The sequence below is a fragment of the Bombyx mori genome, chromosome 16, assembly GCF_030269925.1.
Source record: "Bombyx mori chromosome 16, ASM3026992v2".
In the NCBI taxonomy this organism is placed as follows: Eukaryota; Metazoa; Arthropoda; class Insecta; order Lepidoptera; family Bombycidae; genus Bombyx; species Bombyx mori.
This window is the reverse complement of record NC_085122.1, coordinates 13099507-13123419: the sequence shown is the minus strand read 5'-3', so window position 1 is coordinate 13123419 and position 23913 is coordinate 13099507. Positions and strand designations below refer to the sequence as shown.

At 35.6% G+C, this 23913-nt stretch overlaps 3 protein-coding genes across 8 annotated transcripts in view; 2 read left to right on the top strand and 1 right to left on the bottom strand.

The window, feature by feature from the left end:
* Positions 1-714: 714 nt before the first annotated feature.
* LOC733048 (vacuolar protein sorting 29) lies at positions 715-6770 on the bottom strand. 2 transcript variants are annotated; one of them, XM_021352377.3, is made up of 4 exons: positions 6213-6770; positions 5376-5567; positions 4071-4306; positions 715-2615 (listed from the first exon to the last, which is right to left on the bottom strand). In XM_021352377.3, exons 1-4 carry the CDS (start codon positions 6213-6215, stop codon positions 2498-2500), a joined length of 549 nt encoding a protein of 182 aa, XP_021208052.1. In that variant the 5' UTR covers positions 6216-6770; the 3' UTR covers positions 715-2497.
* A 1583-nt stretch (positions 6771-8353) lies between these two features.
* LOC101741849 (egalitarian protein homolog) lies at positions 8354-13061 on the top strand. Its single transcript, XM_038016299.2, has one exon. The coding sequence runs from the start codon at positions 8523-8525 to the stop codon at positions 11088-11090; it is 2568 nt and encodes an 855-aa protein (XP_037872227.1). The 5' UTR covers positions 8354-8522; the 3' UTR covers positions 11091-13061.
* An 854-nt stretch (positions 13062-13915) lies between these two features.
* The window catches only part of LOC101738030 (uncharacterized), a 14440-nt gene continuing 4442 nt past the window's right edge, over positions 13916-23913 (top strand). The window contains exons 1-11 of one of the 5 annotated variants that reach the window (XM_062673144.1): positions 13921-14162; positions 15146-15302; positions 15732-15866; positions 16644-16710; positions 17201-17373; positions 18377-18550; positions 19454-19596; positions 20516-20643; positions 21104-21184; positions 22386-22740; positions 23521-23689. In XM_062673144.1, the coding sequence (XP_062529128.1) occupies positions 15185-15302; positions 15732-15866; positions 16644-16710; positions 17201-17373; positions 18377-18550; positions 19454-19596; positions 20516-20643; positions 21104-21184; positions 22386-22740; positions 23521-23689 (1543 nt within the window). In that variant the 5' untranslated portion in view covers positions 13921-14162; positions 15146-15184. Of the gene's footprint in view, positions 14163-15037; positions 15303-15731; positions 15867-16643; positions 16711-17200; positions 17374-18376; positions 18551-19453; positions 19597-20515; positions 20644-21103; positions 21185-22385; positions 22741-23520; positions 23690-23913 lie in introns of those variants that run through there. The other 4 variants (XM_021352634.3, XM_062673145.1, XM_021352633.3 and 1 more) reach the window with 4 other exon arrangements.

Genomic DNA, 23913 nt, shown 5'->3' with positions numbered 1-23913 from the left:
ATTATATTCAATTAATGGTCCACCTAAATCCTGGAACCAGCTCAGGGGGTGGTCATGACCCCCACGACCCCCCCCCCTGGATCCGCCATTGGTTGAACGTCAAAAGAACTACCGCCATCATCTCGTTTTTACCATCGCACCGCCCGCCACCGGAGTAGAGTTCATCCATACTACCTGGAGCCACTGCGGTCATCCACAGTGCGTCCAGAGATATTTTCTGCCACGTACCATCCGGCTATGGAATGAACCTCCACGGTGTCTCCCGAGCGCTATGACATGTTCTTCAAATGAAGCGTTTGTGGTGAGTACTTAAAGGTAGGCAGCGGCTTGGCTCTCCCCTTGGCATTGCTGAAGTCCATGGGCGACTGTGGTGTGGTCTGGTCACGATAGATTAGAAGAGTTACAAAGAGTAAAGATTAGAGAATACGTCCATTTAGTTTGAAGGTCGGGTTTATTGTATAAAAAGGTATAATTAGTTACTAGACAGTAATGCTTAAGAAGCACTTTAAATAGGGCTGTTTACATACCTGAATGGTTACACACTACACGACGGTAACCATTCACCACCAGGTGTGCTCGTCTGCCTACAAGAGCAACAAAAAACAATTCACGGATTCCGGTTTAGATAATTATTATATTCGTTATACAATTGAATCATAAGCTCATGCCACAACAAGAATAACGACATTCATATAGTAAAATAAAACCACAAAATCCATATTCAATATAATTTTATTTACAAAAACAATAGCTTAGTATCTTATTATGTAATATAACCAAGGGCTTAAACATGAGCGAATATTCTAACAGCATTACTCAAAAGGATTTTAATAATTAAATAATCTATTATATTTTTCTATTCAATTAAAAATAATAAATTACTTTGGCAAGAATATGTTTACGTTTTAATTGTGTCGTAACAACATCCTTGCCCTTCCAAGGCATACTGCGTTCCGGTATTCACGATTTTTCATATTAAACACATACTCACGCGCACCTGATATTAAGTGGTTCCCGGAGCTTTCACGCGAAAGTTTCTAGTACGATCTACCGCCTGTATAATTCAGAAATGTCAACCATGTTTACGTAATGATTTTATGTAATAATACATGCAATTTAATATATTTGATAAACTTAATGTTAGAACCTCAAAGGCGAAGATCCCAAGAAATAGACGCAAAAAAAATCTACATGCACTTAAACGTAAATAAAATTCATTTGCCTAGAAAAATATATTTTATTTTTATAAAAGTCCATATCTAGTGAACCCGCAAAGTATGTTGAAGACAGCTCGCAGTCAGGTTAATTGAAGACATAAATGGATGAAGGGGTTAAGTACAATATTTAAGATTTTTGAGTTTTTACATTAAATGTAAGGTGTTATGTGCTTATAAACCTTATTACATCTTAAAACTCCGGGTTTAAAGGCTATTTTTACAAATTGCAAATGTGTACGAAGAAAAAGTACAAGTAAGAAAAGCTTGCTGCCCGTTTTCTCAAAATTGACAAATTATATCATATCCCCTTCATCCACTCATGTCTTCTATTGATTATTGGCAACGGTAAGGGTTCAAGACTTCGGGCATCCAGTATACAGCATTAAGTATTACTTGAAAATGTTTAATTCCTAGACTGTTTATAAGAAAAACAAATTTCCGTTGACCCTATCATTAAAGAAAAAGATTAAGCTAATCACAGAGCAATTATTACTTGTTATGTCCGTTACACTTGGATCTTAAAGGGATAACAGATTACATCAGTATTATTGTTAACAAGACAAAGTTAAGAACGCGAGGATCGAAAAATATTATCATCACTGTATTACATATCACCAATTTGCATTACGTGCAATGTAACAATTACCTACACGTAGGCTGAGCCGCGAGGTCAACGGCCTCGAGCACGCGATGTTCACGGGACGAACTTATTAAAGTGATAATGATTTCTTATTTGAATAAATAAATATCTTTTCAGTTATTTTTTTTTATTGCTTATATGGTTGGACGAGCTCACGGCCCACCTGGTGTTAAGTGGTTACTGGAGCCCATAAACATCTACAACGTAAATGCCGCCACCTACCTTGAGATATAAGTTCTAAGATCTCAGTATAGTTACAACGGCTACCCACCCTTCAAACCGAAACACACTACTGCTTCACGGCAGAAATTGGCAGGGTCGTGGTACATACTCGTGCGGACTCACAAGACGTCCTATCACCAGCTAATTAAATAATAATTTTGCGGATTTGATTTTTATCACACGAAGTTATTCCTTCACCGTGGAAGTCAATCGTGAAAATTTGTTAAGTACGTATTTCATTAGAAAAATTGATACTTGCCTGCTGGTTTATTTTCCAATAGTAATTTGCTGCGGTACAACCCGTATAGCATCATATCAAAAATATGTGTATGTGTTTAGCCAAATAAATTCATAAACTAATGTTACACTTCTGTTATAATATTCACTCATGTTACTAAATGGCGGAACGTATAACAGATCATGTCTTCTTGTATTCAATTCTTTCAACTTTGACTTCATCACCGAGGAGCTTGTAAACGTAGGTGACCACTGTCGAACTCTGAATGTCCATCAGCACAAACGAAGGAGTAGGATCCCTGGAAGAATAGAAAATATGTGATTTATTAGAATTATGAAAAACTATCTCTTATTATAGAGAGATTATGCTTTAATGCACACCAAAACAAGATTAAGATCGAAAATCAATTCACCCTATTCAACTTCAACTTTACTCAAATTCTCAAAAACATATAACAGGTATGTATTGGTGCACTAAGAGATCTATCAAAACAGATCAAAACTTTAAATATATTAATAAATAATAATAAAAATATATATACATACATACAAAACATCTACACTACTTCCAAATAATATTAAATCACTATATCACTTACATACCAATATACATTAATTTAAAACAACAATGTTTGCAAACATGTGAAATGAGTCTAAACAAAAAGCACAAAGAAGATAAAATAATAGTTCATAATTATTTTAATGCAGTTAGTTCTTTATTAGTAGTATAATCTGGTACAAAAAGAAGAACAGTCATTATTCATAACATAATTGAAAATTCGATTGTGTTTATTTGCACGGCCAGTTAAAGTTGCCATTAGAGATAGGATTCTCTCGCCTCTGAACTAAGGAGCAATATTCTTGGCCATTAGTGCTGTGGTAATAGCAGAGGTTTGGCAGAAAACACTTTTATTGAAGATTTTTTTTTGACTTAGTTGGCAGACAAGCATCAAGCATTCAGGCCACTTAATTAATGCTGAGAGGATCACTCATGGGCGTAGGCAATGCCAGGGGCACAGCTAAGTTGCTGCCTACGAATAAAGATCAGAGATAAAATTCTAAGTCTAACTATAGTGATTGAAGCACACATTGATCACTGGATTAAAAGGAATGTATTTACAAATTGTGATTTTTTATTTTTTATAAAGAATTTGGCTCCAACGCCTTTGGCATTGATTTTGGCAATGACAAAGTATTTACAAAAATGACCGGTACTTGAAGAGGAAAAAAATTACTAAATCCAAATACTAATAAATTTAGTCAGTTTTTCCATACGCGAATCTGTGGTTTTAAGAGCAGCACAAACAAATATATGTTAGACTAACTACTTTATAGATAAATATTATTAGCAGATAAAAATTTACACAGAATATTTACATGTTTAGAATGTACTAAAATTAATAAACAATTAATATTAATAGGCTGGGGAATGTCATTTAGAAGGATACCATAAAGAGGGGAGATCTTTTAAATGCCATTGTAGACAAACAAGCATATGACTCAGCTGATGGCATGGGGCCATTGTCATTCATGTACAACACTAATACCAGTAGCACGTTGCTGTGCAGCTGCTAGCTTAAGGTATTTTTCTTTCTAAGTCTCAGTTTTATTTACAATGTAATAAAAACATGAACATTCATAGATGTTTTTGAGTACAGTTGCAACTCTCGATATGAATGCACCAGGTATCTTATCCTTTAGGCTATGATGACTTCTGAATATACTGTATAATGCAAGAACCATACTATTATTACCTGTATAAAGGGCTGTAACCTCCAGTAGCTGAACCAGGATTGATATAGAACTTATTCTCGTGTTCGTAAGCCTCAAAGCGATGCGTGTGCCCTGATATCAGGATGTCCACATCCAGCTGCCTCTGTATCAAAGCTAGAGACTCTTCATCGCCCCAAGGGACTACTTGGTGTCCATGAATCAGTCCAATGCGGAACTGTCCAACTGTGACGACTTTCTGCTCTGGATATGTCGCATTCTGAGAGGTATTTATAATTTTATTGTTACTAAGTGCTTGTATGATGTTAGTGCTATATAGTTAGGAAATTTATATCAACTTTTAATTAAATATACTCTATTATGGTTAATGTCAATTTATAATTTAATTTTACGATTTTAGCTCAGACTATCAATGAGTTTTATTCGGACTACAAAAATTTTGTGGTGAAGTATAGAAACTGTGCTATGTTCTGATTTTTTTAAGCTTTGTATGGGTAGTAGTGTGTAAGAACCATTAAATATCTATGGTTCTTACTAGGCCAGATGAACTGACATCACTACAAATTAGACAAGAGCAATTACAAGTTAGTATTGCCTTGTGGTGGTAGTGCCCAGACTAGTGGCCATCAGGTGGGCCGTATGCCTACAAGGGCAATAAAAAATATATATTGTTAATTACTATACATATCTCATTCCTAGTTACTGTGCTGTGCTGTGGTTAGAGAGCAAATTGTAAGCCCACTGAGGTTGGTAGCCCCATCCTATTTCTCATAAACTAATTGTACTTTGTAGATAGGAAAGCTGTTATTCCAATTCTATATTCCACTTTTACCAAAAGCCTGAAGAGCTTATTTGACACATGAGTTCATAAATAAATAAATCCAATCAAAGTTCACACTTAGAAATAGATTTTTATGAAGATATACCAGCCATTCATCCCAATGAAACACCTCTTAACATTATTTCAGCAGATTGTCTGACTGTGATCATCAAGGCAAAGATAATATATAAAAATGAATTGCTGTTCGTTAATCTCGCTAAAACTCGAGAATGGCTGGACCGATTTGGCTAATTTTGGTCTTGAATTATTTGTGGAAGCCCAGGGAAGGTTCAAAAGGTAGATAAATATGAAAATGCTCGGGATTAAATAAAAATAACATATTTGTTTTTCCTTTGACGTGTCCCCCGTCGGACGGATTCCTTTTGTTTGTTTTAAGTTTATTTTATACAAAAGTTTAGATCTTTTATTTATCAATTGAGGCACTACGAAGTCTGCCAGGTCAGCTAGTATGTTAATCAATAAAAGAAAAAAAAAAGTGTTATTATACCTCATCAAAATCTCCCCTAACAACATGCACATCACTGGCCAAAGTCTTCAAATAATCATAGGAGTCTTTTGTACATAAGTTTCCAGTACACAATATATGCTGTATCCTTCCAGGTAGAAGCAACTTCTTGAACTTAGCTGGCAAGCTGCTGCATCTGTGAGGAATGTGAAGATCCCCGAGGACAAGTACCAACTGGAAATCACAAGGAAGTCAATGTTATTTGATTTACAGTGTACCCATAAACCATTTTGCAGTTGTTTTGTTTGAAAAATGTTAATATAACAGATTTCTTAACATAATTACTACACTTTTTACTAGACACAAATAAACTTGAGTTAGTCATTTACAAATATATTTTTTAATTACATAGGACTTGTAAAAACGGAGACAAATTACACTTAGAATGTTACTACATTAAATTTTTATACAGTTTACAATTTATAAAATTGTGCAATGTTATAACTAATTTATTAGAAGAATTTGTATATTTTGTAATAAGTAATTGTAATAAAAAGAATTAGTTAAAAGTTGTGAATGATTTATTGTGTTTTGTACATAAATATTAGAAATAATGATTGTAAATGATTTCTTAGGTGGCATAGGAATTTGAATGTCGGTTAGGTGGATAGATTTAGAATCCATGAAGGATTACAATTATTTATTGTACCTACATTGAATTTTTGCACTAACTTAAGTGAACTGTGTTTATTTCTAAATACGAAAAATTTTATGTTTTTTCTTTATTTAAACGAATGGAAACGAGCTTTTCGATGTTGTATCACTTAAAATTTAATGGGCGTTTTCGAAGCAATTATGTGCATTCATAATATTACTCACCATTTTGTATGGTATATTTGTACGCTTATACAGTTAAATCCAGCTGTATACTATTGTAAATTATGAATTATGTTGTAAAGTAATAATTTTTAACAATATCACAGATTAATGTTTTAAATATTTGAAACACTGAAGATAAGTTTGATTTGAAAGTAGGTACGGTAGTAAATGTACCTACTTGACAGTGTATTTTGACTTGACGTGTGTTTGTAGTACTATTTTTCCAGCTAGATAGGCAAAGATATCATACAATGACGCCTAATCATTTATATATTTTTTTATGAAAAATGATAATATGAAGTGAACTAAAACGAAGTTGATCAATTTGAAACATCAATTGGCATAATTATTAAATGAAATTAAATGAGATGAGATGATATGGGATGAAATATAATCTCAGTAAAATGCTGGTTTTTTACTGAGACTTTTTCAATAGACTTTTTGGTTGATCCCGAGAAGCTACGTCCAGCGGTTTTGTTTTAATTTCTCACATTTGTGCACTTTCACAAATACTAAAAAGTTAATAAACCACAGTTAGTAAACGAACGTTATTAATTGACGTGTGTTTGATTAATCGGCAAACATTTTTATGTGTATTAACTATTCAGGCAAAGAAAATATAGCCTATATATTCAAATCTCTTAATTTAAAGACCGAAGTAATTACTGTTGTGGGAATAACAAAAAGAAAAAGGAAAGAAATTAAATAAGTTAAGATTAGACACCACCGTTGCTATTAGATGATATACACTGATTTTTCGATTAAACTTTGCCATTTTATTTATTTATTGTGTGGACGGTTGAACTTAATTAACCAACCTCATCTTAAGTTGTCACTGAACTCTTAAGCCCGTAGGCATCACAACGAAAATGCCGTCTCCTACCTTGATATTTAAGGTCTATTATCTCAAATGTACAGATAATTACGAAAATTACACTTTTTGTGGGTTTAATTCTTATAACACTGTCTTAGTGCTTCATCGTTGTACATGTATCATACAGTACATATTTCATTACAAAAATTGTATCTATCTGAGAGATTTCTATATGAGCATAATAACATAAGTCGCGGTAATAATACCACATTGTAATACGTTTAATCCTGAAGAAACATTAAAATAACGATATCAAATAATTCACAACTACCCTTTTCGTGATGTTTTAGTTGATAATTTTTGAGTTCTACCCTATTTACGCTAATAAAAAAGATGGAAAGATGATAAATCTTATGTATTGTAAATAGAGAGTACTGGAACAAAAATTCAATTGTCTCTGGTTCAGTGTTACAATGTTTAAATTTTACACTGATTTATTTCTATTTAAATTGAAGTTACTCCAACTTTTAGACTGAGTTCAAAGCATTTTTAGTGAACTATTCATTTTTGGGAAGGCAGGCATTCTGGCATATTTTCACTTTGAAAGATAAGAGTTTTTAAAAATAAAGGCTAGAAAACTTTACAGTGATTCTTCTTGTAGTGCTTCTTAGTGACTAGAAGTCGGCATTTATATTAAAATTTGAAATCAAGTGGAATAGCTGCTGTGTTAGCTCCAGTCTAATGTTCTGCAAACATAATTAACTAACCACTCTGTTAAAGAAAGTTTCATCAAAAACCAATTTTTCTATGACCTAAAAAATAGTTGGACTGATGAATAGTTGGATTTGGAATTTCCTCTCAACTGTTTATATTTCACAATTTTTGTATTTATATTAAATTTATAGACCATCATATATATTTTATTTTAATGCCATGAAGAAACAAATGCTAAAGTTACAAAACGGATGCTGAAAAAAAGCAATCTCAGTTATTAAGTATACAGTATTAACACCTGAGTATTAACATTGAAAAATTCATATAAGATAAATTGCAAGAAATAAAAATAAAAATGTTTCCTCCAATTTTACATAAACTGTTGTATTAACACCTGGTGCGTTTTGTTCCCGGTCACTGAGCAGCCTCATGGCTGGTCTACAACAAATAAAAAAATGTATATGTACATACTATACAAAACAGATACAGATATTAAAGTTTGAAAAAAAAATTGTAATTTGTTAACTTGAAATAATAAAATGTGTACTACGTTTCTATTATTTTGTAGATTATTTTTTCCTTCAATACTGTAATCTGTTTCCGGAAGTTATAAAATCAATTCGGCAACACTGATCTGACCATTTCTGTGTGCTCTATTTAATTTAGTCTGTGGCCGAAAGAAGGCAGAGAGAAAAAGAAATATTTCATGGTGTTGTGGGTGACACATATACGTAGTTAAAATTTAGTGTAAGTTAAAACACATTGGCACCAACTGCAGGGATATGGAATCAATGGAATATGAGCTCGCTAGGAATCTCACTCTGTTATTCTTCGTGGAACGCCTGCTCGATAAAGGCGAGCCGCGCACGTTACACGATCTTTCCTGCCAGTTTGGTGCCAAAGGATTCACTAAGGAGATGCGGCAGATAGCTGGCGGGTCACAGTCGGGGCTCAAGAAGTTCCTGGCCCAGTACCCAGCGTTGTTCAGCATAGACGGGGACTATGTTGATATCAACACGTTCCAGAAGCATCTGAGCGGGGCTGGGGTGTCCTCCAATAATGATTATATCGAGGAAGCCAAGCAGTACTTCGCTGGCAAGATGATCCAATACGGTGAAGGCACTGAAGTGCCCATCAAGAGTCTCCTCGGTCACAGGAGCCAGGCCTCCCCGCAGGTGCGTCACATCTCCGGGCAACGCATCAAGGAGTTCAAAGAGTTCCTCATGAAGCACCCTGATACGTTCCAGATCATAGATGACAATGTTGTTCTAGTCAGTGAGAATCATAGGAGAGATAACGCACACACCAACTCTGAACACTTCCATAATCTACCAGTTGCCAACATCAATACTGACACTGCCCAACAGCTTCTAGACTACATTGCGCAGTGCATTGAGGCCAAGGGCCCTGTGATGGTTGACCAGCTCTTCCATCTAATTGTGTCACGCTTCCCACAAGAATACTGGTATCAGATGTTTAAGTCTCCGGCTGATTTAAGTGCCTTTTTGAAGTTGTTCTCTGATAGTTTTCATGTACAAGCAAACCTTGTCACCCTAATTAGCAAACCAAAAATACCTGTTATGTATCTTAATGTGAAACCAAAAGTAAAGACTGACACACCAAAGCCTATGGCAGAAGAGAAAGCCCCTTCTCCTGCTCCCCCAGTGGCGGTTAGTCCTACTCCCTCAGATGGCAAACAGAGCCCTGCAAACAGAATACTCAGTCCCATAGAATCTCCCCGCGGTCAACAATCCAATATTGCTAATCAAACACTTAAACAAAGAATCAATTCTATTGTAATTAAGAATTTGGCTGAAAATATGGTCAGAGATAGGGTAAATAATCATTTGAATGCAAGAAACTCTGAAGAAACCAACGGTACTCCAAGTTTGAGGAATACTGTAGTAGGTGATGTATGGAGACAAAAAGTTCTGCAATGCACCACAGTCATAACCAGTGTTAGAGAATGTGCAACTTTAATTGATAGCATTATGGCTCCAAAACGCAACGCCAAAAATATAGTCTCCTTTGATTGTGAAGGAATAAACCTGGGTCTCAAGGGAGTGTTGACATTGTGTCAAATAGCCACTCTGAATGGTGAGGTGTACACATTAGATATAATGACATGCCCAGGTATGATAAATGAAGGAAAAATTAAAGAACTATTAGAAAGCGAGCATGTCATTAAAATTATTCATGACTGCAGAAATGACTCGGTTAATTTGTACAATCAATTTGAGATCACAATGAAGAATGTGTTTGATACACAGGCTGCCCATGCTGTGTTGCAATTACAACAACAGGGTGTGCCTGTTTACAAAGTTAAGAATCTTAGCTTGAATGCTCTATGTGAATTATACAATGCTCCAATGAATCCAATGAAAGAACAATTGAAGAACTTGTACCGTAGGGATCAAAGATACTGGGCCCGCAGACCTCTTACAAAAGATATGATAATTTATGCTGCTTCAGATGTGCTTTCTTTAGTAAACCCTGCAATATATGCTTATATGTCATCTAATATTATGCCAGAAAACCAACAACTTTTTGAAGAATTAAGCAATGAGCAAGTGTTTATGCATATTCAACCCACAGAAGTTAAACTTCGCAAGAGACAAAGGAAAATTAACACAGAAGTGGGTGAGCTAAAACAGAAATTGGCAGAGAGCACTAAAAATATTGTGTTGAGCAATAGGGAGATACGATTACTCCGATATTTAGAACTTACAGAAGAAGAAAAAGAAAAATTAAAAGGTTGTCACAAAATATCTAAGAAACTAGAGAAATTGGAAGCAATCGGGCAAGATAGAGACTCTGATTCAGATGATGATGACAGGGAGAATGAGATGGCTAGCTTGGATTCTAACCCCTCAGACCCAATTTCATCACCCCATTCCACACAACCACCCAGCCTCACAGAGTCAATGCAAATGATGGATGAGATCTTGTCGGACACCAACATGGATAAGGTTGAAAAGATAAATCGCTTAGAAGCTATATTATCAGCAGTGGCTCCCCTCAGTGGGGAACTGGAAGAGAAATTCTCACAGACAATGGAACAAACATTACCACTGCTAAAAAACAAAGATTGGTCGAATCTGAGCCAAATTCTGAATATGGGAGACACAGAAAACAAGAATTGTTGCTGCAAATGCCATAACGGTGGTTTTGAAGAGGTGAAATGCAATGATCTCAATGAATTGAAAAAATCAGAGGTCGGATCACAAACTCTTAGCACTGGAGATATAGTCATCACAAGAATACATTTTAGGGAGGAGGACAAGGTTAATGAGAGGGTTGTGGATGCGTCCCCAATGAGTAAAAGGGTTGGTATAAACAATATGTCTTGATGATACTCAGGATTACTTAATACTTCCATACCATTACCATACTTGTACTATTTTACTGAGTGCCACTTTAGTTGCAAACTCATTTTTGTCTTTTTTTGTGATCAATGTTTTTATTTAGTAGTCTTTAAGTTAACATAAAAGTAATGAACGCATAGCCCTCGCCCGATTAATACTGACAAGGGTAATGGTGCAGTTCTGAGATGGGAGTTAATGAAACTTATTCTGAGGTCATGCTTTACGAAGTGTATAAACGTCAATGCTGTGTGTTTATTTAAGCGAAAACAAGCATATACACTCGAATAAATGCAACCGTAACTAGCATAATACAAAAACAGCTACTTAATTCCTTCATCTGGAAATGACAGTATTTGCTGTGTGTAGTATATCCAATGTATTTTTTAATTTATTTTCGGCTATTGCCCGTGAAGCGTCCCAAATCTGTATGTGATAGATTTCAAGGCCTTTATCTTTGAATTGTAAATAAGATAAACGCAGTTCAGAGCTTGCATAATCTTTTTGTTCTTTAAATTTTTATTGTAATCATGATACGTTCGTTATAATCATAAGGCGTTCGTATCGTACACAAATGGCTTGTATAGTAATTATACAACTTCGTATTTATTTTATTGTAAAACGTTCAGTACCTACTAGGTATCATAATTGAACATGAAGAGAATGGCAATAATAGTTGTATAGGTACAGTGAACATCTTTCCTTGTAACATATTTATCTAACAGATATATTTTGTAAGTTTAGGAATTTTAAAAGCCTTTAACAAATATTTAAATTTAAAAAGGTAATAGGGTTATGTACGTAGCGTTACAAAATAAAAGAGAATTTTATATTGTACGTAGTCTTGGTGCTTGGATTATGTCGGTATTTCTTATAATACGTAGATTACTGATTTGTTTTGTTTAGAACGAGATTTTGTAGTCGAAGTAGAGAGCAATTAAATATTTGTGATGTGATAACCGATAAGTTTTAGCTATTCTTAACATTTTGTGCCTTCAAGTCATATCGGACGTTTGCCTTGATGAAATTTTGAAGTAGAAAATTTATATCGTATTTAGATGTTATTTTTTTTGACACTTAGATTTTTAAAACGAATGTCACTTTTTACTACCATTAAGCAAAGGGAAATACCATTAGATAAAACTATTTACACTAAAAGTTTTTAGAATCTTATTAATTTATTCACGATCATGTAGGTGAATCGTTTTCACATCAATTATTCCTTTGTCAATTTAGTAGCATAGTTTGTTCAATGGTCTTTCGAGACATTGTTGAGATGGGTAGAATTTGAAAAAAAAAAATACGAAATTTTTTTATTTTCAAAATAAACCCATGAACTTTACTAATGTTTTCTAAATATGTTATCAAATCTTCGAATAGTTTATATACGTTATAACAAATTACATTTAAGTGATATATGTACTTTTAATGCTTTTCGCTTGTATTGCGCAAAGTTGTTGCATGTTTTTAAACATATCTTCCTTCCACGTATTATTTATCAGTATTCTACCAATTTTATTATTTTCTTTTTTTAGTCCGCATAGAAATTTACACTACTGTTTTTTTTTTCTTTAATTCCAAATTATAATTCATAAACTTATATGGTTACGATAGCTTTCGGCAGCTATTATGAAATGGAAAATATAAAAACAATTGTGCATCATAACTTGCACATAAAATTACAAAATGCTCTTCATAATAGTTAAATTTTTATTAAGATGTTTGTCAGTGCCACTTATATTTATAATATTTTAAGGAGCATTTCTTTAGTCATTTTAAGCATAATCCATTTTCTGTTATGAATCCTAACATAATAAAGAAAAGTAAAGTATACCTAACATTAAAACGTATTGCATAATATGCAATTTTATAATAACAGCAAATTGTTAAGAAATAATGGTTTGCGCATTGTTCATGTTTATTACAAATAAAAATAAAATGTAAATTATTTACAGATAATTTGTTTTATTTTAAATTTATTTTAGTATAGATTATTAAGGGAAGTTGAGCGTATTTAAGCGATACGGGAGTCGCCAAACCGGGATTCTCGAGCACAATTTATTTTTTTCAAAAGATTTAGAAGACAAAATGAACTTTTTAGCAAAGAACTCAATTTATCGGCATGGGTTATAAACGATCGTCATTTGATGATGTACAAATCCTATTTCTACATATTTATTTATTACACTTCATATAAAATTTACATTGGCGGACTTAATGCCTAAAACGTTCTCTACCAGTTGACCAAAGGTAGTGCAGAGTAAACAGTGGTAGGTGCAATGAAATTTATATTAAACTTAATATGTAATAAACGTTAAAACAAAATTTATATTAATATGTTATCGAATTAAACCGATATTAAATATCAATCAAAATTCTCAACATACCACAATAAGTGTTTATGAATGTAGAACATTAAGTATTGTAAGAACATTAAAAGTATTTTTGGCCTGTAGTTTGTAACGCCGGCGTCCATGTGTTACGGTGACTAACGTTAGATGGCCTGGAAAAACAGCTCCATCAATAGAAATAATTAATTGAAACATTCAGGTTGTGGTTCATAGACCCAATATTCTCCACATCTTAGTAAGTAGGTAATTTAATGCATGTTTCGAAGGAAAAAACATTGCGGACGGCAGTGCGCGGTACAGTTTGCATAATTTAGAATTAATATTAGCGACTTGTAGCGAACCGTCGCGTTGCCTGCTCGAAACAATTAATATTCATACGTCTCTCTCTATTCGTAATTTAGTGAAAAGAAAGTGAACAATATGAAATATGAGAACACCATGACGTAACTGTTGAATCGGCACATTGCATACGGTACTTTAAATCCAGAGCTTAGTAATGACTCAATTACAAATGTATGTGAGCTCATACTTTGTCGTGTAGTGATTACTTGCTCAGTGCTTTGTCGCTTTGAGCGGATACAGATTATATCGTAGAAAAACAAGCCCACTGCTCACCTGATCGTAAGTGGCTATAATATCTTCGTGTACTATGCGTTAAAGTATCTACAGTGTGAAGTGCGTCGCGCTTAGTCCGTAGCGGCAACTATGAGTACGTATGAGTATGTATGTATTTACATCTACTAATAACAACTTCGATCAACAATAATACTATTGTTGGTGGAAGACTACTTAACAATTAGTAATTTCTGCTTAATTGTTTTTTTGCCATTCGATGTAATTCTTGTGTTTTCCCTACCTATTCGCTGGTAGCCTAGGGGGCTATTCCAGTTACGCCTGGACGGGTAGGTGAGCTCATGCGATTAACCTGAGAGAATTTGCTAATTCACTAGTCCTAGCAAGAGGAGTGCTTCGCAGAATCTACCACCGGATCGGAATCGCGACCCATTTAGATCTGTTATTCTTCACGTAAACTAATGCAAAAGTTATTTTCTCATCGTAAAAGCTATACATTAGCGTTTATGTATTTTATGTAATCTTTCAGTCAGATTAAAAATTAATGATTGATTTGTGATTTTTTTTTTCTCGTGGTAGGACATCTTGTGAGTCCGCTTGGGTAGGTAACACCACCCCGCCTATTTCTGTCGTGAAGCAGTAATGCGTTTCGGTTTGAAGGGTGGGACAGCCGTTGTAACTATACTGAGACCTTAGAACTTATATCTCAAGGTGGTTGGCGCATTTACGTTGTAGATGTATGTATATGAGCTCCTGTAACCACTTAACATCAGGTGGGGTGTAAGCTCGTCCACCCATCTAGGCAATAAAAAAATAATATATTTAATATTATATCAATATTTTTAGTACATATACACATTACAATTTCTGTAGTAGATGATTGTAAGTTCCACTAGTATTAATAAGAGAATCAAAACAACGAAACTCGAAACCGACGAAAAGTGAATGTAAAATAATTTAAAATCAAACACCAAATCATGACCAAATCATATAGGGCTAAAAATGACAGTGACAGTGCTAACTGCTAAATGTCAAGACGAATTCGAAAATAAAGTTACGGTTGTGTTTAAAAGATATAGAATTTTAGAATACAGATTTTTATTTCGTGTCAATAAACAGTCAAATGAAAAGTTAATAACTTACCAAACGTTGAGAAACATGGAAGATTTCGATGTATTCACAAATAAAATACATATCACGAAGCCGATTTACAAGAATATATTGAACAAATTCGCTAAGGATATACCTGCGACTCCATTTGGCCCTAATTATCAGAGTAAGTAATTTTGGCCTATACTAATTAATCTCTCACATAAAATCGGGTCTTGAAGCATGTCATCAGTACCTATGTAAACTCAGATTTATCTCTTTTAACTTAGACATAACGTGGCTACTGAGTAAATCAAAACGTTACGTACTTTTATCGTACAATGATTATTAGTTTAAAAGTACAAACTTTAGCCGTTGAGTATCAAATTAAAAAAGAAACTTTCTGAAAGCAGTCCATAATTTAAGTAAGGAAAGTTAAGGTGGATCATAGAAAAAAAAATATACAAACAAATAAATAAAACTAAATTAACTAAATAAAACTGAACAAAAATAGAACTAAGTAAAACCCTATTACACCGGTTTAAAAAATACACAAACGTGAAAATGCATCATTAAGTTTTCTACTTACTTAAGTCAATTGTTTGTTTTTCATCAGGTGCGAGAAAATTGTTGGCTGAACAATGTCTGATGGATGGTGACGAAGCTGGATGTGCGTTTCACTTCAGCGAATCAGTGTTCGCTACTTTAAGGACCATGGCAATTTATAGGGACGAGCAGATAAAATTAGCCAGTAAGTTTATTCACAACTAGTAAACTCAATTTGCTTCACTGGCCGAGATTTAATTTGATCTTGACGTTGTCGCTATGAAACTTCACAGGACAACTGGCTAAGTAATGGAGATTACTTGAGGTTTTTATTTAAATCAATCCAGTCATTTTGGAGTCTAAAGGGAAAATACACATTTTTTAATCCAATCAAACGGATTTGTTATGGGAGAGGTCGTTAAATAAATAAAAATGATTAACAAATTTTTATGAATTGGTAACTAGAACTTGTAGAAATGTGATTTTCTTGTATCTATAGGGTTCTGTAACTGGTATGCATTAATTTGAGCCCAGTTAGCCTGTTGTAAGTTTATTAGAAGTTAAGACTTAGAATAGAAGACATAGAATCTTAAAGCGGTTCTGTTCATCCTGATGAGGTGACTAGATTGGCCATTTTACACATTAAAAATCTGTTTTGATTTAGTAATAGTGAAGACTGGCAATGTAAAGGTTGGTCTTGCATTGATGAATTAACAATGCTGTTGTTATAAATGCCTATTACATCTGTGGACACCTCACAGCCCGCCAATCTGATAGGGCTATCAGTTCCTATTAATAATAGCAGATGTCATGGTTAACTTTCACAGCTGACCCGCCTTTCAAACCGGATTCGATGAATAGTCCAAAGATAGAATGGACAGGCTGTGGAAATTTTAATACATAATAAAATTTAAAAAATTAAATCAAATTATAACAACAAATGAGTAACAGTTTTAAAGGAAAGTTTAATATTTGATTTCAGATGACAACCTAAGAAAGATAACAAGTTACATAAAACCTGTACAAGAAATAATTGAAGCTAATCCAAAGTAAGTGTGTTATACCCTTGATCCTTGGCACTCGAGATGTCATGATTACCACTTATTTTGGTGAGCGAGATTCACTTCTCAAGTGTAAAAGGTTAAATTGTTCTGGTAAACAAGATCTATATCGAACATAGCTATTTCTATTTTCATAATAAGTCTTGTAATCAGGCCTATTCTTACCCACTTGCTTACAAACTTTTACTAAATATTATATATGAAATACATATCTTTGCTCGAATGGCTCCGATGTCATTCATATTGTTAAAGGTAATAATGCTAGCCTGGTAATCTTTCTCGCAAGAACCTCGAAACATATTAAGCTTAATTTAATGTAAATGATTTTGATTGCATTAGACTAGTAGTTATTCTTTGTTTACGCTGCAGGAAAAGTGGTTAACATGTGGAAGTGGCTATGATATTTTGGTGTGCCATAGCTAAAGTTAACTTTAAAGAACTCTAAACTCGACTGACTACCCAAACGTTTCTTTTCCAGGACTGATGACCAATTAATTGATAACTTAATTAAAATAAATGACATAGATGTAACGGGAGTTTTAGACTCGATCAAAACAGACGATGAACTACCATTTCACCAGAGATACTTGAAATTCAGCTCTGAAAATAATATTGACAACTTCAGGAGGATACTGAAGGAATTGCCGAAAGGTATGCTGCTGTATTAAATTTTATTGAAACCAAAAATTTATAACCAATATATTTATTCTATATTGTGTATTTATAGTAAATGAAATGTGAAACACACATTTGCTAAAACACCTACCGTGCTATCCCTTGTTCGTTGATGGTACTATGTCAGAAACCTGCTGAGAATTGCAAACAAATACTGCAATGTTTTTACTTATACACATACATGTACGCTAAAATGAGCCTTGAAAGTTCCCAAACATAATAATAGTGTTAATAATAGCACATCCATACTGTCTAGGATTACTCATCTAGAGCATTGAAAATTAATAATTGAATGTAAACAGTAAGATCATTATTTAATTACTAGCTGACTCCTGTGATGTTACCGCGATGTCACCCGCACTTATTGTCGTACTGCGGGTGACTCCGCGGGGCGAAGCTAATCTAAATATAAGTACCATAAGTTACTCCTTATATCATAAGCTACCTATCAGTGAAAGTCTCTTCAAAATCGGTCCAGCCGTTCTAGAGGTTAGCCAGAACAAACAGATAGACAGACAAACAGACAAATAGACAAAAAAATATTTTGGTGTATGTACCGTACATATATATGCATATGCATATATGCAAAACGGTTATTTCAATATTACAAACAGACACTCCAATTTTAGTTATATGTATAGATAACATATTATGTATTATTGGTATACTGCTTTGTCTATGTTTTCATACTTTTGACATAATTAGACCGAAATTAAACATTACCGTTGATAATGGAATATGGTATCAGTTAATTGTTTTAACTCATAAGTCTTTTTTAAATTCAATTAAATTTAGTCTTCACCCTCTTTTCTCAGCATGGGTAGCTCTCGTAATTCTCGTTGCTATGTCTATGGGCTACGGTAACCACTTAGCATCAGGTGTGCTTGTTCACACATTTATACAATAAACGGTCATTACTAGTTTATTCTACTGTAGTGTGAGTGATGAGAGGTAATTTTTATTTATTAATTAATTTCAGAATGGACAGTAATACAATTGACCGCACCGTACAATCCGAATGAAAATTTGAAGCAAATGGATGAGTTCAGAACAGAGGTGGATTCGATATATTTAAGCGTTTTCACTAATGATTACTTAGATGACAGTAATTTGGGTCCATTTACTATAAACATTCCAGCTAATCGACACAAAGGTGATTTTTGTTTAATACACGTCCAGTCCCGTTGAGGTTTTATAACATTGACTAGCTGACCTGGAAGACTTCGTAGTGCCTCAACCGATAATTTTTTATTTTCTTCTTCATCATTTTAGGTCTTTTGACCTAAACTTTTGTATAAAATAAACTTAAAACAAACAAAAGGAATCCGTCCGACGGGTGATTTTTATTTAATTCGGGGAATTTTCATATTTATGTACCTTTTAAACCTTCTCTGGACTTCCATAATAATTCAAGACCAAAATTAGCCAAATCGGTCCAGCCGTTCTCGAGTTTTAGCGAGTCTAACGAACAACAATTCATTTTTATATATATAGATAGATTACCATAGGTATGTTTTGTCAATTTTATGTTAGCGAAACACCCTTTTAACCCTTATGAGTCGAATATGAACAACAAATAAAAAACTGAAGCGATGATCCATAAACAGTAGCAACCGTCGTCAATTCACCAACTTGAACAGGCCATGGACGCCAATAAAATGAGATAATCTATTATGAATCTACATAAAAAAGTACCTAGAATAATATTTGAATATAAAAATATAATGTAAAAAAAGAATGCATGTGTGTATGTACATATATGTTCATCTAAACCTCCAAAACCGTTAGCCTGATGTGAAACTTTGCAACACTTATGGAGGGCGACTTCATCCTATGAACGTAGTTACGTTAGTGCTGGATAGGTGGCGCTGGTTCTTGTCTTTTGCTTCTTGCTCAGATTGATATTAAGTCTATATATATAAAAGAGAACGTATGTGTGTATGTATGTATATTCACCTTAAATTATCCTATGTAGTTATCTTTCTTGTAATTGTATAATATTTTGTGGAGAGTGGCGTCGCGGGCGCCGCTAATAAAAACTTAATTTCCTGTGCAGAAGGCGAAAGACCACTATTCACGGAGCTGTACTCGTTGTTGGACGAAAACTACAAGACCATCGAGAACGCGCAGTTCCTCAACAACAAGAGGCTCGTGCAGGACTACTGGGCCAAGCGCGAGGACATTGACCTCAGAATGAAGGTACTTCAGAGGAAGAATCTTTTTTTTAATTTATTTTTTATTGCTTAGATGGGTGGACGAGCTCACAGTCCACCTGGTGTTAAGTGGTTACTGGAGCCCATAGACATCTACAACGTAAATGCGCCACCCACCTTAAGATATAAGTTCTAAGGTCTCAAGTATAGTTACAACGGCTGCCCCGCCCTTCAAACCGAAACGCATTACTGCTTCACGGTAGAAATAGGCAGGGCGGTGATACCTACCCGTGCGGACTCACAAGAGGTCCTACCACCAGTAAATCTCCACCCTGTATACGAATATTCAACAAACTATATAGGAGTATTTGAAGTCGTCGTGGCCTAAAGGATAAGACGTCCGGTGCATTCGTATGAAGCGATGCACCGGTGTTCGAATACCGCAGGAGGGTACCAATTTTTCAAGTACGCACTGAATGTTGACGATTGACTTCTACGGTGAAGGAATAACATCGTGTAATGAAAATCGAACCCGCAAAAATTATAACATAATTTGCATAATTACTGGTGGTAGGACCTCTTGTGAGTTTGCACGGGTAAGTACCACCACCCTGCCTGTTTCAGCTGTGAAGCAGTAATGCGTTTCGGTTTTAAGGGTGGGGCAGCCATTGTACTGTTAAAAATGAGACCTAAGTACTCATATCTCAAGGTGGGTGGCGGCATTTATGTTGTAGCTTGTTCACCCATCTAAGCAATAAATAAATAAAAACAACCCAAGTAGTCGGCCTTACAGCCGGCCCGACAGATATCAAGATGAAAGTGTGTGTCGTAGAATGGTATAACTATAAGGAAGAGTCTAAACTTAGCTTATGTTACGCGTTGTGAACTCCCAAACACTTAACAGTCTCTCACGGTCCGGGGATAGTTGTCATCCCTGGCTCGGGCAATAAAATGTCTGCTTTCAGAGTGTAATTAACGTGATGGACAAGGAATGGCTCGGCGGATGGGGCAGCTTGCTGACTGGTAAACTTATTGATACGAAATGGAAAGAAAAAATCAAGAGCACAGTACAGAATACCGTCTCTGACTGGGGGTACGTTGTCAATATTTTTTACAAAACTTATGATAACAAGTGCCTCAGTTATGTTTTATATTATAAAACAAATTGGCAAGCTCCGCGCGTGTCTCACAACTTAGAGTTTAAGGTCATTTAGTCTATTATGGAAAGAACTTAATGTTGTTGCCATAATCACTTTTCGGAGAGCTCTAACCAGTGACAAATCGAGTAGATTTTTCCTCATTATAACAGTAAAGGGTTCTATGAATGAAATATATAAATAACTGGGAACAAATCATGCACGATCATCTGGTCCCAATTTAAGATTCTTTGTTTTATGGGTAGTAGTAACTGAGATACATACTTACACTAATTTTATCATAAGGTTTATATTTGGTTTACGCAAATATGACCACGTCTCTGAGTATCGAGTTAAGCTCAAGTGGCTTCCTATTCGTTATCGCCGGAATGTTCATATATTGTCTCTTCTTTACAGTGTCCTGTTTAATTCCTCGTCCCCGCGCTACCTTCAGGAACGTTTTGATTTCCTACATACTGCAAGCTCTCATTCACTCAGGTCATCGGAGAATTTAATGCTGAAGTTTCCGGCTCACGGGACGTCATTTTATGACCATTCCTTTGCGGTTGAAGCTGTCCGTTTATGGAATGCGTTACCTTTAAGCGTTAAACAATCGTCCTCGCCGGAAATTTTCAAGTCCAGATTGAAATCGCACTACTTTGCTTCTATGATATAGCTGTATAAGTTTCTACTTCTTTTGTATTTTATCTTGTATATTTTTAGTATTTATTTGTATTTAATCGTATGTAAGTTTATCTTATATGGTATTTATTTTTCACATGTGTATTTAAGTATATATTTTTATGTAAGTTTATTAAGATATAGCACCGTCCAGTTAACTTATTCCTCTCCCTGCAAGGTTGCCTGGAAGAGATCGCTTTCAGCGATAAGGCCGCCGATTTATATACCGACTTTTGTTTTATTACTTTACTGTGTACATATTAAGGTGTTATATAAATAAAGAGTTATTATTATTATTATTATTACACTATATACGTTTAAATATATAGATAATAAACACGCACATTTCACACGTTCATTGCATGTTTGCCCGTTATGGAAATCGAATCCATGATCCTCTGCGTAACAGTCGCGGTCCCTAAGTTCTGCACCATCGAGTCAATCAAAACTATTTATAAATTATCAGCCTAATCTTTCGTCTTATATGTAAAAGATTGCTTTGGAGTTTCTTTTTTAAATCATAAATCGTGTTATCATTTTACGAGTCCCTCGTTCCAATGTATACCTTGAGGCATGAGTAGTCTCAGCTGTATTCAGGTAAACACAAGGCCGCTGGGTGGTGGTGTAATTAGGAAGAACGGTGGTGTCAATCTATGGGGTTATTACACCGTCTGTACTCAAGGTGGAATTCGGAGGACCGGTACTAGCAGACTGTGTCCTGTTATTCTAGACTGATGTGGTTTTTTTTTATTGATTAGATAGGTGGACGAGCTCACAGCCCACCTGGTGTTAAGTGGTTACTGGAGCCCATAGACATCTACAACGTAAATGCACCACTCACCTTGAGATATAAGTTCTAAAGTCTCAGTATAGTTACAACGGCTGCCCCACCCTTCCAACCGAAACGCATTACTGCTTCACGACAGAAATAGGCAGGTTAGTGATACCTATCCGCGCGGACTTACAAGACGCCCTACCACCAGTAAAATTCCATCGACTAAACCAAACCTTATTTCAGGTTAATGGGACTAAATGAGAAGCAAATGATACTCTTGTACAATCTCATGGAGAGTTGCCCAGTGTTGTCATCGCAGCAGCTAAAATCGTGCATAAGGAAAATCCTGACGGAACATGGCAATACCGAGCGTTTCAGACAGGCGCTGACGTGCTGCGAAAGTTGCAGCAAAGATTTTAATTTACTGAACGAATTGTGTCTGAAATGTTTGTCGAAATGCTTCGAGGCCGTCCACCATTTTACGTTGGTAGACGCGATACGAGCGTTTTCTCAGCTGGCAATTCAGATAAAGGACTGCAACGAGTGGGCAACACTGAAGAAAGCTAAACGACACCCCGTCATATTGATTGTTGATGAGGCAGGTGTTAGTTTTGGTCAAATATTTGTGGTGTAGTTCCGTCATGGAGTCAAGAGTCAGCGTCCGTGCCTAGGCGCTTGTGGGTCTGTCCAATCTCCCGTTGTACGTGAGGTAGCTAATGAGTTTACGGACAGGGGAAACGCGGTAACTGTCGCTAAGGCCCATGGACATCACACACTTTATACGATAAGGTCGAAGTTTGAATTGTGTGTGGATGATGTTTCTCGCGAACATTGTCTGAATGATGGTGCCCATCTGAGGGTTCACAGCAGTGGTAGGAATTTGAGGAGTTGTTATATATGGCGACTGGATTTATTCAACACTGGTGGATCTTACAAATGTTATCTAGAATAAATTTCATTTTTATTTACTTGCTGGACAGTTGCTGAGTCTAACGTTGAGTGGTCTTCGGAAGTCTCTTTGAAGAAGTAGATGTCATAGCGCTCGGGAAGCACCGTGGAGGGGAGCTCATTCCAAAGCCGAATGGTGCGTGGGAGAAAAGATCTCTGGAAACGCACTGTGGGTAGTTCTGTGGGTAGAGACAGCCCACTGAATTTCTCGCCGGATCTTCTCAGTGGATCCGGTGGTAGATTCTGCGAAGCAACTGCTCTTGCTAGGGTCAGTGTTAGTAACACTCCGGTTTGAGCCCTGTGAGCTCACCTACACGTTATATAGCCTCTCAAGGTTATCGAAAAAGGTTAGGTTAGAAAAAAAAAGGTGTCCGGCCAAGGTCAAATGGAAGTCATCTCAAACAGTTCTTCATCTGAAGTGTGTCGGCAGGCGCTGGACACGTTCCCGTGGGAGAGCACGGCGGCGCTGCGCGAGCACCCCGCGTCCCGGATGGAGAACGTCCACTTCCTGTACCACCTGTACAAGCTGCACGAGGGGCGCGTGGCGGCCGGGCACTACGTGGCGTCGGGCGGCGCCGGCAGATACGTCATCAACCCAGGTCCGACGGCGGGCACTCTGTCCGCTGTTGTAGCTCCCCGAGGCTGTTAGCGGATTAAAACGAAATCGCCGTGGCCTAAAGGATAAGAATTCGAATCCCGCACGCGAGTACCAATTTTTCTAATGAAATACGTACTTAACCGATGTTCACGATTGACGTCTACGGTGAAGGAATAACATCGTATAGTAAAAATCAAACCCGCAAAATTAAAATTTGCGTAATTA

What these genes read in the sequence shown, in the direction of transcription:
- LOC733048 (XM_021352377.3), bottom strand. An exon ending in TTAGGGGAGATTTTGATGAG is followed by an intron (nt 4,307 to 5,375) that starts GTATAATAACAC and finishes AATACCTCTCAG; the next exon opens with AATGCGACATATCCAGAGCA. An exon ending in GGTTACAGCCCTTTATACAG is followed by an intron (nt 2,616 to 4,070) that starts GTAATAATAGTA and finishes CTATTCTTCCAG; the next exon opens with GGATCCTACTCCTTCGTTTG.
- LOC101741849 (XM_038016299.2), top strand. Translation starts at nt 8,523, where the DNA reads ATGGAATCAATGGAATATGAGCTCGCTAGGAATCTCACTCTGTTATTC.